The 18,299-nt window shown below is 39.2% G+C and overlaps 1 protein-coding gene and 1 non-coding gene across 4 annotated transcripts in view; both read left to right on the top strand.

The window, feature by feature from the left end:
- The first annotated feature begins 213 nt into the window (after positions 1-213).
- On the top strand, positions 214-268 carry LOC133480223 (U7 small nuclear RNA). Its single transcript, XR_009789225.1, has one exon. It is a non-coding gene; the product is annotated as a U7 small nuclear RNA (small nuclear RNA).
- Positions 269-801: 533 nt separating this feature from the next.
- The window catches only part of lpcat3 (lysophosphatidylcholine acyltransferase 3), a 36,007-nt gene continuing 18,509 nt past the window's right edge, over positions 802-18,299 (top strand). For 2 of the 3 annotated variants that reach the window (XR_009788890.1, XM_061775937.1), the window contains exons 1-9: positions 802-1,097; positions 3,443-3,550; positions 8,783-8,892; positions 11,562-11,655; positions 11,832-11,869; positions 15,436-15,614; positions 15,706-15,814; positions 15,902-15,988; positions 17,144-17,307. Coding sequence is in view for 2 of the 3 variants with exons in the window: in XM_061775937.1 (XP_061631921.1) it covers positions 1,013-1,097; positions 3,443-3,550; positions 8,783-8,892; positions 11,562-11,655; positions 11,832-11,869; positions 15,436-15,614; positions 15,706-15,814; positions 15,902-15,988; positions 17,144-17,307 (974 nt within the window). In the remaining variant the exon portion in view is untranslated. The remainder of the gene's footprint in view (positions 1,098-3,442; positions 3,551-8,782; positions 8,893-11,561; positions 11,656-11,831; positions 11,870-15,435; positions 15,615-15,705; positions 15,815-15,901; positions 15,989-17,143; positions 17,308-18,299) is intronic. The other variant, XM_061775938.1, reaches the window with a different exon arrangement.

The raw sequence follows: 18,299 nt of genomic DNA, 5'->3' as shown, positions 1-18,299 counted from the left end.
GTAGACATCTGCGTTTTAAACTCAAATCCCCCAAATGTATTAAGAATTTAGTTGTCGTTGGTAGATTTACGTATGAGTTATTTGGCCACGTGTGGGTATTCGACAGTCGGGATAAAAAAAAATCGATGGAAAAAAGAAAGAAAGCTGTGACACCGTGACCAAAAGCGATGGGTCTAATGTTCTAAGACTACCGCCGATGAGCAGGTACTTACGGAATATTTGCTCTTTAGATATTTGTCTAGCAGGTTTCTCTTAAAGAGAAGCCCACTCTTTCATGTTCAAAGTAAACAATCTTCGATATCTATATCAGTGGTCGGACCTTACCGTTTAGTCAGTCGTCGATCACAACTGTACTAACGCGTTTGATGTGGAGTTGGAGAGAAACGACAATTAAGTGGGTGTGACGTGGGTGTTGTTAGTTTGTGTAACCCATAGCTAAGTGACAGAGATAGTTTAACGAAAAAAAGAAGCGCATTCTTATGAATATGAACTCAGTTGCTGTCATCTGTTCACTGTACTGTATGTCAAGCTTCTTTCCAATGTAATTCTAGTGTCTAGCCACATGGAGGCGCGCTTGGTTATAATTGTACAATATAGTTTACGTTTTCATGCAAAAAACAAAACCTCGTGTCACGTATTTACCCACCAAAACTGCATATCGCAAAAAGTGTGACGAAACATTCTTAGTAAGTAAGTTCATTAATGTCATTTAAACGCGTGACATGATTAGCTGGTGACGATGAACTCTTTCTTCTCATCCAATCAGCTCCTGCTGCCTTAATTCATATTCATGAGCACCACGACGTTGCCCATACTGGCTCACTGACTAGACGAAGTCGAAGGAGGAGCTGGGGGGAATGGGCCACCTTTGAGGGGAAGGAGGGGCCCGAACCACGGCGGGTTCCCACGTAACCTTGTCTATTTTATACGTGCGCGTGTGTGTGGAAGCGTGTGTATGTGTGCCTCGTAGTCAGTGAACCGTCGCGTGGAGACATTTCCGCCCACAGTAAAGATGGCGGCTCCCTGGCTGGAGAATCTATCGGAGTCTTTGGGTTCTTCTGAGCCTGCTGTTCGGTTAATATTGTCCATTTTAGTTGGTAAGTTCTCATTATACGAATACGGGTTGACGCTAACGCTGGTTAAGATAGCGTTTTAGTGGTTTGGTTTAATGGTGTTGTTGCGTGGAACTGTTACCACAACATCTACCACGTAGTGTTGTGACAGCCCCAAGCTGAGTTTACACTCTACATACGAGTCAGCTATGTTATATATTGTGCTCGTCACACCTCCCTCTTCCATAAAGCATTTTTGTAATCATGCTAAACCGTGGGGGAAGGGGGGAGGCAAGGTCGCATGCCAACTGTTTTTGCTTTCAAGTCAACAACATCGATGCTAACGAGCAAACAACTACTTTGAGTGGCAATTAATGTATGTCATCAACCAAGGTCGCATGATTGAAACACCTTCCAAACTTAACATTGTGTAATTTTCAGTTATTTTTAAGTTAATGAATTAGCATTCATGCCAACAGATTTTGTAAAACGAACAGAATGATTTTAAACACACCCACAGGGCTTTGAATGAAACCGTGTGTGTGTGTGTGTGTGAGTGTGAGTGTGAGTGAGTGAGTGAGTGAGTGAACGAACTTTACCCTGACACGTCAGGACCTCTGTCTCTCTCTAAACAGCAGCAGGACCACAAGGCAACACGATGGCTCTACAGTAAATTTGATTGTGTTTGAATGTTCCCTGTCCTTGTGTGTTACTTAATGGGTTTTGCATAACCCTGTGGTTATGAAGCAAAACACCTTACAGTAGCCCCTTTTAAAGGCCATAATGGGAAAGGGTACGGCTAGGCAATTAATGAATTATAGCTGTTAATTTGAGTGCATTTATTTTTTTGTAGCAGCTTTAGTAGTTCAAAGCACATTCTCGCTCCGTGCATTGCTTACACGAACAACATGGCTGCGCACAGAGAGGAGCTATTTTACAAAGTCAGAGTCAGTGTTGCTTAAATTAATGATTTGGTCACTATATCAACTTTGCTGACACCTGTTGTGACTATATTAAAAAAAAGAGTCACTACTACTAGTGACTTTTAATTCCGGCCAAGTAACAGACAAGACATTTCTGAGTCAATCGTGCTGAACATTGCCAAAGAGAGGTTGCATTTATATGTTGCAAAAACAGTGATTGATCTACATGTTGGAAACGGTTGACCTGAAGTATGTGCTGTCAAGCTGCAAATATTTTGCAGAGGTCCCCTTGCCTCACCTGTACAAAACTCTACATGAGAAGAGGGGGAAAAAACGCGCTGGAAAAAAAACTGTTTTAAAGGTTGTTTGGTATCAGTTTAAATGTCTTATTTCCATTTCATATTTTAAATAATGTCATTGCCATTTAATTTTTCTGCAAGAAAATGTGATCAAATCGATTAAAATTGGAAATCAGATTTTTGTGAAAACAAATCTGAGATTGTACTTTACAGTCATATTAAACAGCCTAGGTAAAATTTCATCACCATTCATGTTCAAGATAATGGAAGTAGGTAGATATTATGGAAGTGTGATGTCAGTCAACTACTTTGAAAAAGTTAGCAGACCGTAGTTGATAATCAAAAAGTACAGTGCTGCTTGGAAAGTCAATTTTTCAGGAAAAATATTCCTTAAATGTCATGGTTTTTGCTTTTTGTGTTAAGAGAGGAAGAACATGAGAAAATATGAGCAACATCTCGATTGCTATCCAAGTACTTTTGTCCAGCTTTACATATGAATTGGGACAAAATATTGGTATCACAGTACATCATTTTGTTATATATGTTGTGATAGAGTATGTGGTATTTTCACAATTCAAACTTCTGCATTTGTCAAAACAGGTCAAAGGGACTTCCTTTTGGCATGGGTAAATGACGGAATCCTATAGCAGGAGACAGAGACAAAGCATTTGGAAGAACTTTAAACCTCTTCAGTGTCTTCAAGCGCTACCAAAGATGACAATATCCAATGTTTAGGATTTGTTTCTGTTAAAATATATCTCATCAAATTTTTATAAATACAGTGAATGATGTACACGTATTTAACTTTTAACTGCATATAGCAGATTGATTCAAGTGTCAAACATCAGTATCATTGGCACTCCTAGTTCAAGTTAAGCCGCTTATCTAGTAAATCAGGTTAAATCATGCTGCTAACATGAAGTAGCGCACGAAGTGCCTCACACCCTTTGAGCGAGGGAATATTGGCTGAGCTCTTTTAAGAGTCGCATAAAACTATATTTAGCTCACCTCTATGATCTTTTTTACACTGGATGTCTTTTCTGTCTGACCTTTACGTTTGAAGATGATTACCTCTTGAAGATCGACAATTTGTATTGGTTCATATGAAACTGTCATTGTCATTTTGTAGTTGCCAGTATTTATTTCCTTCTGTGTCTCTCTCCTGCAGGATATCCATTTGCCTTGATCTACCGGCGTTTCTTGTTCCACCAGCCCGCCACCGTTATCCACTTGTTCCACACCTTCTCTGGATTGGCCCTCGCCACGTTTAACTTTGGTGAGACACGCGGCAAGGTTTACATACAGCCTGTGTTGTGACTGTGTGAATAATAGATAATAATAGCCTGTTCTGTCAAGACCGCGGTCTTAAATGACAGTGGAATCTCTAAAGTTGAACAATAGAAGACCCTGCTAATTAGCTGTCTCAGAGTCGTAACAGAAGATTTGACGTTTGACGCAGCTAAGGGATATATTGCCACAACGGTGTCAATCTGACATTTAGATATCTTCGTGGCCAGTGTCCGGTGTGACGTATAAAATACAGCGGTGCTTCGACTTCGGAGTTTAATTAGTTCTGTGACCATACTCTTACATCAAATCACTCGTGTCTCAAATCAACTTGAATCCTTTTCCAGCACCCCCAAAAACCCACCACAATTTCTGTTGTTGTGTGTTTTTAATAAAGAAAAGTAGCACTGTCTTGCAAAGTATGATAATAAAAAAATAATAAAAGAGAACATAAAAAAAAAAAAGGTTTTAAGAAGTGTAATTAAGCCAAAAGTCACACACTGTAGTACATTTGTGTGTTGTACTTTTAAATGGCCTGGCTTCCTCCAAAATATTAAGGGGTAATTTACAGCCCCCCGAAAAAAAAACGGCTATAGCTGAAATAGGTGATGCGTGAAGCGAATGACATTTACATGGAGTGAGCGAAACCAAGAGAGCATTTCGTGTAAATGTCAGGAAGCAGAGTTCGTCAACTTAGGCAATATTTGTACGAAAAGTTAGTTTGTAAACTGATTGTTGGACTGTATTGAACCAAGGTTCCACTAAGAAGTTCAACCAGAATTGTTCAGAGGTGTGGACTCAAGTCACATGACTTGGACTCGAGTCATAAATTGGATGACTTTAGACTCAACAGTATATTAAAAGACTTGGAGCTTGAACCGATTGACTTGAAAAGACTTGCGACTTTGACCAAAGCATCATAGTTTTCTCTTCCTATAACTGCATGTGCATAACACTGCCTTTCTTCAAGACAATGTGATAAGCAACTTCAATATGTTGAGTGTCTTAATGGTTATTTATTAGGACAAAAGTCTTGCTACTGAGTACTTTAGGCTTATCTTTTACAGTTAACACTGTGTTGGGCACATTGTGGCAGAGAAATTGACCAAGACGTCATTCTTTCACACACTACCTAAAGTAATGGTTTCATTAAAAAAAAAAAAAAACATACACAGCATTAATCAACAATAAGTGTGACAGGAAATTTAGGTATAAATGGGTAAATTGGTGCAATATAACAAAGAGTGAAAAATTTAAGGGGGTCTGAAAACTTTCCGTACCACTGTAGGTGGTGGCCCGACACAGCGGCGAAGTGGCCCCGGGCAACCGTTAATGTTGGACCCTGCCATTACAATTTTTTTTGTAGCGGTTAAGTCTTTTGTACCATTTTTAAGAATGTTAAAACAGGGATTTGGACAAAGCCCCGCCACGAATAGCAACATTCGGCAAACACGCTCCGTCACTTTCACCAACAACTTAAGCTAAATTTATTTCTTCCCGACAAAGATGTTCATCTGTCAGTTGCTTCCTTGACACCAATTACTACTTTCCTGTTACTCAGGACTTTGTCCCAAAACCTGTGTTTAGGTGAGTTTTTAAGCGAAAAGCTGAACTTAGGTTCCACTGAAAAAGAAAAAAAAACATGAATAGACAAATTCTTTCACTGCATTGCGCTGAAAATTGTGACAGTGACCCTGAACAGGATTATTTTCTACTTCTGTTATTCCCTCCGGGAAAAATAGTTGCAAAATCTGAACAAATTGGAGGTGACCCAACATCCAGTAACGGATTGTGCTCTATTTAAGAGGGTCCACAGTTTGTTTTTTTTGTCACTTTGATTTTCAGGAGCTTCTTATGACAGGCATGTGGTCTTCATTTTTCAATCTGAAGATCATATACTGTTTACATACTACACTAGCGCAGCACGTCAAGCCGAGCTCAGTGTGGCTCAGAAGTAGGATGAGGCCACATGACACTCCAAAGTGAACCACCAGGTCTTAAACGTGTCTATTGAGCCCTTCACTAAACAACCACTACCATTACGGAACACTACAAGGATCAATGTGAACACTCTTGTTCTCTTTGTTCCCGAACCTCCCACAGCTGTGACTTGTGGTGACATCTCCTGACTGCTAGGGATGACGTTGACATTTTACCATTTTTTTTCCATGCTTTTCAAAACATTCAGCAGCAATTTAATGGATGGGTCCTTATTCATTATTGGAAGTGACAAAACAACATGGAGTTTGCCCTCAAATGCCACGTATGCAGAAGTTTCATGTACAGAATTTAAATTTCCTCGTGGTAGTCATATGCAATTTTTAATTTATATTCGTTTTTATTTCTAAAGAGGGCTACATGCATACCGATTTTTAACATCTTGAACATTTAAAAAAAAAAAAATTTTATGTGACAGATCCTAGCAAGAATCAGCAAGTGTGTGCTATTGTTCTTAGTACGCGGTGTACTCGAGTTGACCAACACAGCACACCACACACATAACGAAAGCTCCACTAAAAATCGATGGATGTCTAATGGGCAACATTTATCACATGATATAATGCTGTATAATGTTAGTTTTTTTTAACAGCAATGAGAGTCCATTTAATTAAATTAAGTGCCGCAGGTAGACACCTCCCCGCGACCCTTGTGAGGATAAAGCGGTACAGAAAATGGATGGATGGAGGTAGACGCCTCCTGGGAATCGGTTCTCCTCAGGACCTGCCGTGGTTGGTCAATGCAGAATCCTTACAGCAACAGCTTCTCTTTTCTCAGGAGAGAAGAGAAGCGACAGTAAAACAGGCCAAAATCCAGATGCCAGGGGGTGTGGCAATGCAAGAGAATAGTTGCATACTTGATGTAGTTTAACCACATGCGAGTGTGTAAGAGTAGTCATACAAGAAGTTAGGATGTGTGATGGAAATATCAAATTCTGGCTCTATTCATACACTAGATATGCAAATGTGTGCCTACGAGACACAACTTTATCACCACTCGTGTCACTTCAGTAGATTTTCAAATCAGTTTCTCACATCTGCCTTGAGAATATCTCTGGGCTCATGAGAGTGTCTATTTATTCTTTTCTTTTTGCGTGTGATATTTGGGATTAACATTGCCGCCGGTTGAGGTTGCAGGTTCTTCTAGCGGTGGCTCACCACCTAAGGCCCCCGGTGTGTATTTGCGTCCTATTTGCATGCAAAGCAGTCTCGGTGGAGTGCCAGTTGAAAGTTTTTTTTTTTTTTTAAACAAATTCAGTTATTTATAGAAAAAAAAAACTCCTCAGGCTGCTTACAGTAACCCATTCGTGGATAAACTCATGAGTGAAGAGAATAGAACAAAAGCAAAATAACATTTTCTCAGTGTAAATTTGAGGGATGTAGTAGTAATAATAATGTAATGGTTCCTGAATGCATTTCATGAGTCACTGGGTTTTGTTGAATCTTTTCTTCATTCATGAGTCATGTTTCTATACAGCTGGCATTCATTTTCTCGCGTATTTACAGATGCAACCCATTACTAACACAATTTATTTATTTTGTTTTTTTTTTGCACTTACCCATTACCTTACAGAAAAATCTCTCCTAAGAGTGCAGCCTTCAAAGGAGACCACAATCCGTTTTAATTTATGCTGGTTGCGTTGTATTTTTAAAAAAAAACACATTTCCTTCGGGATCAATTATAACAGAAATAATCTGTTACAAAGTCAGATGCTGTTTTCATTCATATGAAATAATAATAATATTAATATTATTAATATGTTAATATTAAAATGTACTCATCTTTAACTTTGTTGAGATTTCAGAGGGATGATGCTAGGCTCCTCATTCTTACATTGTTCTTGTATTACTATTGAGACCTATTGTTTAGTTATATCAAGGTCCGTTGTGCTATACGGCCAGGTTAGATTTTTTTGGAAAAAAACAGATCCAGATGCATAGAGTAAAAACAGTTAAAATGTGTATGTAAAATATGTAAAGTACTTTGTTTAAATTGGTGGTTCTCAAACGTTTTACACCCAGTACCACATTAAAAAATACTTGGCTCCCAAAGTGCCAACATCAAACTACAGGAATGTAGGGTTCATAAAAAAAAAACAAAAAAAAAAAACAGGACAGGTTTTATTCCTAACAAGTATATTGAAAATAATTGTAGGCAACTGTAGCATTTTGCACAGTTTGACATGAACACCACCCTTAAATATAGGAAAATAAACAACTGTACTTAAATAATGATTCAATTAAAATGTATTGCACAGAAGTTAAATAAAAATTGTACCGGTACCTAAATAAATGTTTGAAAACAAATAGTTCTAAAAGATTGAATGCAAATGTATTTATTGCCCATTAAAGTTAAATACAACTGAACTTTACTTAACAAATGTACTGTACTGGATTGAAAAAGAATTAGGCCATTGTAACATAATGCACAATTTGAACATTTTTAAATACCCTTTCAACTAACCAATTTCAGGAAAAAATAGCCAACCTTTTGCAACAATTATTACAGGACTCTTGATAATGAAAATGCTTGGTTGGCCAGATTAAAGAATGAAGCAGGCCATGGTTTGCTGATCTCTGAGTTATATTGTGCTGACCAGCAGGGACAAAGATGCGTGTACCGAATTGACGATAGTGTGGCAAATTTCAATAAGACAGTCAACAGGTCAGACAGGAGTTGCTTTAGGGATTTATCTCAGCTCACTTTTTTTTTCCTGCATTCCCCCCCCCCCCCCCCCTTCGCCTTACTTATCAGCTTGGACAGAGACCTATCAAGTGCTAGCATTGCTATATAATCGCTGCCTCACAATAATTTATGTTCCTGTTTGAGGGTTCTCATCACGTGTTTTACTCTTTGCCACCCATGGTGCCTTTATGTGTTGGCATCACAGGGAAAAAAAATGTACAAAAAAGTAAAAGAAAAAAAAATTTGTGGAGTTGTTCCTTTGTTCTAATTCACCTCCTGAAAGGATGAATTGACTTTGTCACTAGTGTTAACATTGATCCTTTCTCTCCTTTTATCTCTTATTCTTTTGTGGCTGCACTTTGGATCTCACAGCAGGTCTGTTACTGAATAGTTCATCCTTGTTTATGTCTTGTAAGCTTGTTGCACCAATAAAGTGTGTCCACTGCTACACTGATAGCTCCGCATCCATGTCTTATAGAAGTAACTAAAGTGCATTGAATCGAGCAGGTCCAATTTAGCGGTGCTCTTTTTGTTCCAACAGGTTCCCAGATCTTTCACTCAGCAATATGCATCCTTGTCCAGTTCCTGATGCTGAGGCTCATGGGAAGGACGGTAACGACCATCCTGGGCAGCTTCAGCTTTCAAATGGTGAGGCATGCTTATGTGGCCTTGTCTTTTTTTTATTTTTTTTTATTTTTTTTTAAACATGCACCCTTTTTAATGCTTCTATTCTGTCTTCTCAGACTGTCTGACTGACACTTTCCATAATTAATTTGATGATGTATAGATACCAGTACTTAAATGTACACAGCCCAAAAAAAATCATCACATAAATAAATACGTGAGCATTCTGTAGGGTAATTAAAGTGGCTGCGTGAAGAGTAGTTGCTTTATTTTTTATTATATATAGAAGGTAACCCCAGCAATGGAAGGGGGATTACTGTATTTAGTATTATTGTAAGCCACTACCATTATGCACAGTTTGAACATTAACACTGCACTTATGTTAATATAGGAGGATCAAATAATAATTCTGAAATAATAATTCAATTAAAATGTATTACAAATAAAAGTTAAATAAAAATTTTACATATGTTTAAAAACAAACTGTTCTTAAAGATTAAATACAAATGTATTGTGCTAAAAAGTGAAATACAACCGAATTGTAATGATTTTTTTTGTGTACCACGAGAGGTAGCCTTTGTATTCCTAGGTGTAGGTGTACCACAGTTTTAAAGAATCATTGATCGAGACAATACATTACAAACAAAACATCATCTTTTGTGGTTATCTTTACCCATTGTTATACCCCAGTGTATAAATATCCGCTTGGTGTTTAATATCCTGCTTTTTGTATGCACACTTAGTTAAAGGACTTGAGTTTTGTTTTATTTTCGGTTGTACTGTGAGGTGTTTCTAATAGTTTGGTTACCCTATTCTCCTTCAGCACATAAGATATGCTGAATATGAGAAACAGCTCTCGGTATGATGCAGTGCAGTTGTACAACACTACAGATGAGCATAGTTTTTTTTTTTTTTTTTTTCCTCTTGTATTAGTTAAATAATGGCGGCACGGTGGCCGACTGGTTAGAGCGTCAGCCTCACAGTTCTGAGGAGCGGGGTTCAATCCCCGGTCCTGCCTGTGTGGAGTTTGCATGTTCTCCCCGTGCCTGCGTGGGTTTTCTCGGGGCACTCCGGTTTCCTCCCACATCCCAAAAACATGCATTAATTGGGGACTCTAAATTGCCCGTAGGTGTGAATGTGAGTGCGAATGTTGTTTCTTTGTATGTGCCCTGCGATTGGCTGGCAACCAGTTCAGGGTGTACCCCGCCTCCTGCCCGATGATAGCTGGGATAGGCTCCAGCACTCCCGCGACCCTAGTGAGGAGAAGCGGCTCAGAAAATGGATGGATGGATGGATAGTTAAATAATACCTTTCGTATGCGGCACGGTGGAGAAATTGTTAGCACATCTGCCTCACAGTTCTGAGGATCCGGGTTCACATCCGGCATCGCCTGTGTGGAGTAAGTGAGGATAAGCGGTATGGAAAATGGGTGAGTGAATGAATACCTTTTGTATTGCTATAATGTTCCACTTAGGGATTAAATATCTTTTTTTATAATTAAGAAAATAAGTGTTTAACCATTTAAGAAATGCACTGTCAATTTAAAAAAGAAAAGCTGTATGTTACATTCAGACTAGCATTTTGCCACATTCCACACTCTCAAATCGATAACAACCATGTTTAACATTTCAAGAATACCACTGAAATAATCTCATTTAACAGCCTTTTTAAAGTAATCGGAAGGCCTTAGTGGAATTACAAGTCATTGACATTCTGATCATATCACAATGGGTCTAACACTAATGAAATTAATTAGTGTGCACCATACTGAGTATTATTTTTCATAGTATCATCTCGATGTTGTATATTAATACTTCTAATATATATTTACTGGTCTTTAACCGCAGTAACTAAAAATCTGTTTTTTTCTGTCTTTTATAATGCAGTTTGGAGTTTCCTCTGCATATTTGTAAATATCGTTTTTCTGTATTTTTCAAAAGCCAATGCACATTTTTAAAGCCTCTGTCCTACTTGATACAATTAAGAGGTGTGTCTCAACACTTTTGTCCATCTACTTCCGAAGATTTTAGAGGGTGTAAATCCTCATTTCCTTCCTCATTGTATTCCCAGTCCTCGCTGGATGTTCCCTTCCACCAATTATAATCACTATTGCCTGTTTAAAGAACCCATTTTCCTTCCTGCTGTTACATTTTAATTGAGAGACTACATTTACATATTTTATAAATACATCCATCCATCCATCCATCCATTTTCTGAGCTGCTTCTCCTCACTAGGGTCACGAGCATGCTGGAGCCTATCCCAGCTATCATCGGGCAGGAGGCGGGGTACACCCTGAACTGGTTGCCAGCCAATCGCAGGGCACATACAAACAAACAACCATTCGCACTCACATTCACACCTACGGGCAATTTAGAGTCATCAATTAACCTACCATACATGTTTTTGGGATGTGGGAAGAAACTGGAGTGCCTGGAGAAAACCCACACAGGCACGGGGAGAACATGCAAACTCCACACAGGCGGGGCCGGGGATTGAACCCCAGTCCTCAGAACTGTGAGGCAGACGCTCTAACCAGTCGTCTACCGTGCCGCCTTTATAAATAAATGTTCAGTTAGTGTTTTCACCTTTTCCCTTAACTTGTTTCGCTAATGTGCTGTTTGTTTCCCAATCGTTCTTGGACCAGTAAGATTTTATGTAACTGCTTTTTAAATGTCTTTTCATTTCCCTACAGTTATACCTGCTGGCAGGCTATTACTACACAGAAACAGGGGAGTACGACATCAAGTGGACGATGCCTCACTGCGTCCTCACGCTCAAACTCATTGGTAACGTCATTTCGCCAAAGCTCGTTCGCTTCTGTTTTACAACCGCCATCTATCAGCGCTTTATCACGGCCATTAACTGCTTGTGCACACTGCCCGTAATGCTAAAGGTCATGATTCCATTCATTAGTCACCCTAACACGGTTCCTTACGCCTGTTTTTACGCTCTCTGATTTCAGGTTTGGCATTTGATTACTATGACGGCGGGAAAGAACCAGTGAGTCGGTTGATGTCGTTGCTTTTCTTTCTTCATTTTTGTTTGTCTTCGCCACACACTCACCAGCCACTACATTAGGTACACCTGCAAGAGCCATTCATTTAGCTGTGTGGGTAACGTACAGTATGTGTTATAGAACTGCACTGCATCACATTGAGAGCATTATGTAATATTCTGATTGTCTTATTTAGCCAAAACATCTTAATGAACGGATGTCTGTCTACATGTACCCACCGATTGGCTGGTGATTGCTCCAGGGTGTACTCCTAATCTCCCTCAAAGTCAGCTGAGACTGGCTCAAATTTACCCGTGACCCTAACATGGACAAGTGCTATAGAAAATGGATCAAAGGCTATATAGTGAATGTAAAACATCTACACTACACAGCCCTGTTCAAATTCCAGGTTTTTGTGATTATAAAAAAATGAGACCAAGGTTAATCATTTCAAACTTTTTCACCATGAATGTAACTGTACAACTCAATAGATTTAGTTTTTTTTTTCTAGAGGGGAAGTAAAAATAAACAACTCAGTAATGTAGTTGCACAAGTGTGCACATCCTCTTTGAACTGGGATGTGGCTCTGTTCAGCATTAACCCATCTCATTCAAATTAATTTTCAATGGGAGTTAACTCACACCTAAAATGCTTTATTAACCCCAAATAATGTTCAGCTGTTAATCCTCGGCTTTTCCTGACATTTTTGTTTTGCTCTGTAGCAGAAGCCTGAAGGTTTTATGCTAACACTAACTGCTATTTCGAACTGTTCATAATTCACTCCACCTTGTCTAAGGCCCCATTTCGAGCTGAAGAAAAACGTGCCCAAATCACGATGCTGCTACGACCATGCTTCACTGAAGGTATGGCGTACTTTTCGGCCTGGTACGCACACAAAGATTGTTTCACTCTTAAAAGATTTTTATTTGCTACAGACTCTACACATAAAGATAAAAAAATTGGGCATTCAACAGTTTTGGTCATCGTGTGTGGCGTACTGCGAGAATCTTAACACAGCAGACCACACACATAAAGATTCTGTTGCACCGCCGATCTCGAAGTCTTGCATCATCATACGTAATCTCACAAAATTGAAGAAGAAACACTTCCAGATATGCGCCAATGTTTCCCCGAGTGTTCCAGAAGGTTGCCGCAGTCTTAAAATGGCGATGATCTCAAAAAACTACCTCTTGCCGTTACAGGAATCCACTTTTATACATTAAACGACATTGGGCAAGCACATTTTTGTTTTCATTTACGGTCATTTCCATGTTCGTCAGTCTTGGTCAGTCTTTGATTGGATACATTTTGTTTCACGTCACCATTCTCGGCGTCATGACTCGGGAGAAGTATACGTTCCCCACACACATGAAGCGTTTTGGTCGTAGATATTGAACATGTTCATTATTCAAGATTGTCGGCCCCGACCTATTTCAGACCCTAAAATTGGGACCAAAGTAAATTTATTTATATAGCGCATTTCATACACAGGGTAACTCAATGTGCTTTACATGATTAAAAGCATTTAGAAACAAAGAAAAAAACTGCTTATAAACATTTAAAACAAAGAGGAAAAAAATAAAATACAATTAGAACAGCATACAGTGCAAAAAATGTTTTTAACCTGGACTTAAAAACATGCACACTTGGGGCTGATGTCTGTTGGAAACTTACTCCATTTGTGTGCAGCATAATAGCGTAATGCTGCTTCACCATGTTTGCTTTGGACTCTGTGCTCCATTATTTGACTTGAGTCTGTCGATCTCAGAGCCCTACTGTGTTTATATTCCATTAGCATTTCATTCATGTATTCAGGACTTAAACCGTTTAGTGATTTATAGACCAGTAGCAGAACTTTAAAATCTATGGTAAAGCTGACTGGAAGCCAGTGTAAAGACTATATATATAATATGCTCTGACCGCTTTGCTCTGGTCAAAACCTGAGCTGCAGCATTCTGAATGAGCTGCAGCTGTTTAATGCTCTTTTTAGGGACTCCAGTCAGAAGACCATTACAATAGTCAAGTCTACTTGTGATAAAAGCATGGATGAGCTTCTGCTGGTCTGCATGACACATGCAAGCCTTCACTCTGGGTATGTTTTTCAGAAGGTCTAAGGCAGTTTTAGTAATTGATTTGATATGACTGTTGAAAGTCAGGTCGGAATCTATCAGAATACCAAGGTTTCGGACTTGGTGTTTGCTTTTTAAAGAGAGTGACTCCAGGTATTTACTAATTGAAAAACAATTCTCTTTTCTTTATTGCCAAAAACAATTATCTCAGTTTTTTGTGGTTTAATTGAAGAAAATGTTGGCTCATCCAGATATTTATCTGTTTTAGACGGTGACACAACACCGTAATTGAACTTTAGTCATCTGGAGACACTGCGAGATATAACTGTGTCATCTGCATAGCTATGATACTCAAAATTAAAGTTCTGAAGAATTTGACCCAAGGGTAGCATATACAGGCTGAATCCACTCTTAACACACATCAGACCTAAGGACATTCTTATAGGATAATCTTAGATTGTCTGGCGTTTGACGTGCTTGGTTGGGATGTTGCAAAATCAGCACAAAAACAGGCCGATTGTCTTTATGTGTACCGGGCCCTAGTGATGAGCACTGTTGTTTTTGCGTTGCCAAACATAACTTTTGGAATTATAGAATTTATTTGGGATTTATCAGAGGCTCTTTAAATGGTGGCAGGTGTGTGTTGACTCCCATTTAACGGGAGTTTGAATGGGAGTGGTTCATTCTGAACACATCCAAATCCTAGTAAAAAGAGAGTGTTCACACTTGTGGAAGGACATTATTTCAGTTGTTTATTTTTTTATGTCACCTCTCTGAAAGATTTCCTTTTTTTTGTCAATTGAGTTGTACAAGTTATAGGTCACATTAATAGTGGAAAACATTTTAAAATTATTAATCTTGGTCTCAATTTTTTATACCACAAAAACCTGGCAGTAGGACAGGGGTGTGTAGAAGTTTTAAATATGCTGTATTTAGTGAATGAGCTCTTAAAAAGTTTTTAATTTGGCTTACTTAAAGTTTCAGACTATGTTTTGACTTTGTAATTTATAGTTCAAAATATTAGAAATGGTTCAATAATTAATGTTGAATTCATACAGTGTCAGTCAGAACATCGTAATTCTGAATACAGCTCTTGTATGGAATCTCACTGGATTGTGTATGTATCTTGTGTAACCAGTAAGTGTGGTAAACTGACTGAAATTTAGAAACTATAACTTTGCTCGGTATTAGTTGCACATTAGTTGGTTTGTTAGTTTTATAGAAACTGGACTAGGGGTTGAACCAATTAGTCGGCTAATCGATGCGTCTACTTTGCCACTGTGCAATGGTGGTTATAGCTTGTAGTCGAATAATCGCCAGTCACGTGTTTTGGACACGGACGGCTCGCTGAAAAGGCTAAAGCAAATGCTATCGGATGAGCTGTAAAACAATGACATTGTCACACGGCCATTATTGAGAATGCGGGCACTCTAGTGTGTGATTCCTCCCCAGCTGATTCGCGTCAAATGTTTCTCTGCTAATGTCCAATTCTCAATGGTTAGGGAGAGCTGAGCGGAGAGCAGAAGACCTCTGCCCTGCCGTGCGTTCCCTCGCTGCTGGAGGTGCTCGGCTTCTCCTACTTCTACGGAGGCTTCCTGGTGGGCCCGCAGTTCACGCTGCACAGCTACCAGAAGCTGGTGGCGGGGGAGCTCAGCGACTGCCCGGGAAAGCCTCCAAACAGGTACAAGAGTTAGCTGAAAGACACAAAGTAATACTTTCAGCAGATGGAGAACTTCTTCTCCTCATCTTTTCATGTTTTCCCCGTCTTCTAGCGTAGTACCAGCTGTGAAGAGATTCTCTCTGGGTTTTCTCTTTCTGGTTATATTTGCAATATTCAGTCCTCATTACCAAGAGAGCTACTACCTGACAGATGAGTATGACGTCAGTATTCGTATTTCAATGTTGGATGTGTTCATTTTGTTTTTCAAGTCTTGTCACGTGTCTGTAATTTTTTTGTTTGCTCCACAGGCTCGTCCATTCTGGTTTCGCTGCATCTTCATTCTGATTTGGGCTAAAATCATACTGTATAAATATGTCTGCTGCTGGCTCATAGCCGTAAGTGTTAACAACCATCTGCATAATGTTGATGATGCTGTTTTATGAGATCGAATGCAAGACTTGTATTAAAACTGTCTACAAAGATAATGCACTACTCACAGAAAGATAGTTGACTTTCGGGTGAAATTGCAGGAACCTAAGGCCTCCTATACACAAAAGGATTTTTCAAAGGTTAAAAACTCAGATAATCTCAACACAGCACACCTCACATAGAGATTGTCTTCCACCAACGATCTTCAAGACAGAAAACTTGCATGATCAAATGTAATCTAAGAAAAATCAAGAAGAAGAAACATAGCAGCAACCCGGTAAGACTAGCTGCAACACTGAAGAGGACACTCAAAAGGAGGGAATGATAGTTTTTCATGAAAAAAATCCTAAAATATTTATACTTTTAAAGACTGTGGAAAAACTTGGCGGAGATGTTAAATATGCAATCTCTGGCTTCCCACAGCTCCACCGGTTGGTCCTCCATTTCTGACGTCCACTGGACTTTGTGTTTTGAGTGAGGTGTAACTCTGTTATCTTAGTGGTATGCTTTTATTTGGAAGACCTGACTTGATAGGCTTCCGGATATGTTGCACAGACGTTTCCCGAGTGTTTCCGAAGGGACCGAAACCGTGAGTGTTGTAGAATGGTGATGTTGTCAGTAAAGAGTCTTATTGGAAAATACTTCTTGCCGTGTGGCGAGCCCACTTATACCAAATATGACATCGGGTAGGACTCCTTTTTTTTTAAATTTATTTATTTTTTTTTTAATTCATGACCGCTTCCTTCCTCCTCTGTCAGCTAGTGTCTTCATTGACTACATTTGTTTCACATCACAATTCACGGAGTCATGACTTCTGAGAAGTTGGCTTTTCACACACGTGAAGATTTTTGGTCGTAAATATTGAACACGTTTAATATTTAAGATTGTCAGCCCTAACCCATTTAGGACCCTACTATTGGGACAAATTCACTCTTAACACACCTCAGACCACAGGATATTCTTATAGGTTAATTTTATGAGACATAAGATAGTATGGCGTTTGTCATCCTTGGTGGGGAAGGGGCAAAATACGTACAAGAACAGCCCAATTATCTTTGTGTGTACCTGGCCAATAATGCACTTTTATAGGTAGACTTCATTTGATGATGATGCGTTTGCAGGAGGGCGTTTGCATCTTGACTGGGCTAGGCTTAAACGGCGTGAGGGACGGTGAGCCCCAGTGGGATGCTTGCGCTAACATGAAGGTGTGGCTCTTCGAGACCACGCCGCTCTTCGGGGGGACCATCGCCTCCTTTAACATCAACACCAACGCTTGGGCTGCCAGGTCAGTGCAGCAGCCAGAAAAAAAAGTTAATTATTTACCGTTGCTGGTAGCTGAAATATAGATGAAGCTGATGTGACGACGCTAAAGAAGGAACTCATTTATACTAACATTCCATACGTGCTTTTATTTGATTGTTTCAACACGTAGAGACATTATGCAAGATGGGACAAGTATGGAAAGTCGTTTTTAGAATTTATTCGATATCCATGATATCCACGTTCAGGTACATGTGTGCTCTTTGTCCTCAGTAGTAAGACAATTCAGTGCACTAGTAGAACGACTGTTTCTTACTAGTGTTTTTTCCACTGTTGGTGCCACTAGTAAACTGCTGTGTTGCAATAATAACACTACTAGGCCCAGCTATTAGGTATCTGTCACACACAAGTGTCCTCCAGGGCCCGACTAGTAACACCAAAACAATATGCCATTAATATGCCAAATTTGTCCTACTAGTATGCAGAAATGTCATGCAGTAGTGGAAAAAACGTTAGTAGTAAGACACAATCTCTTAAGACATTTCATAGGGTTTTTACAGTAACTTACTGGCAACACCGTTGCCAGTAATTTACTGTAAACTTGAATGTACAGTAACATACTGGCAACACTGCTGATATTAAGTTCCTGTAAAAAAAATTTTAATAAAAAAGTGGGAGGTGAGTAGTCTGAATTGGATTCTGGAGTCATGCACCACTTGATGCATCATACTCCTACACCAGTTGTGAATCATTATTTGCTCAATAGTAGTACCTTACCTGAATCAGGTGATATTCTGCAAAAGCAGCAGTTGGCTCCTGTCTCTTGACCTCTACAATGAGCTTCCTCCAATGGAAACATACTGATATTTGTACACGTATATAATAGAAGCATAAACCACAATGCTTTTCTGTAGCAGGTGCCACATTGTTAGTGTTCAGTATTTCTACACAATAGATTTTTGTTGTTGTATCGTCATATTTTCCTGCATGTGTCTCCTGTTATATACGTGTCTTGTT

Source organism: Phyllopteryx taeniolatus, chromosome 6, assembly GCF_024500385.1.
Source record: "Phyllopteryx taeniolatus isolate TA_2022b chromosome 6, UOR_Ptae_1.2, whole genome shotgun sequence".
NCBI lineage: Eukaryota > Metazoa > Chordata > Actinopteri > Syngnathiformes > Syngnathidae > Phyllopteryx > Phyllopteryx taeniolatus.
The sequence above is the reverse complement of the archived record's forward strand: the minus strand, read 5'-3'. Positions and strand labels throughout refer to the sequence as shown.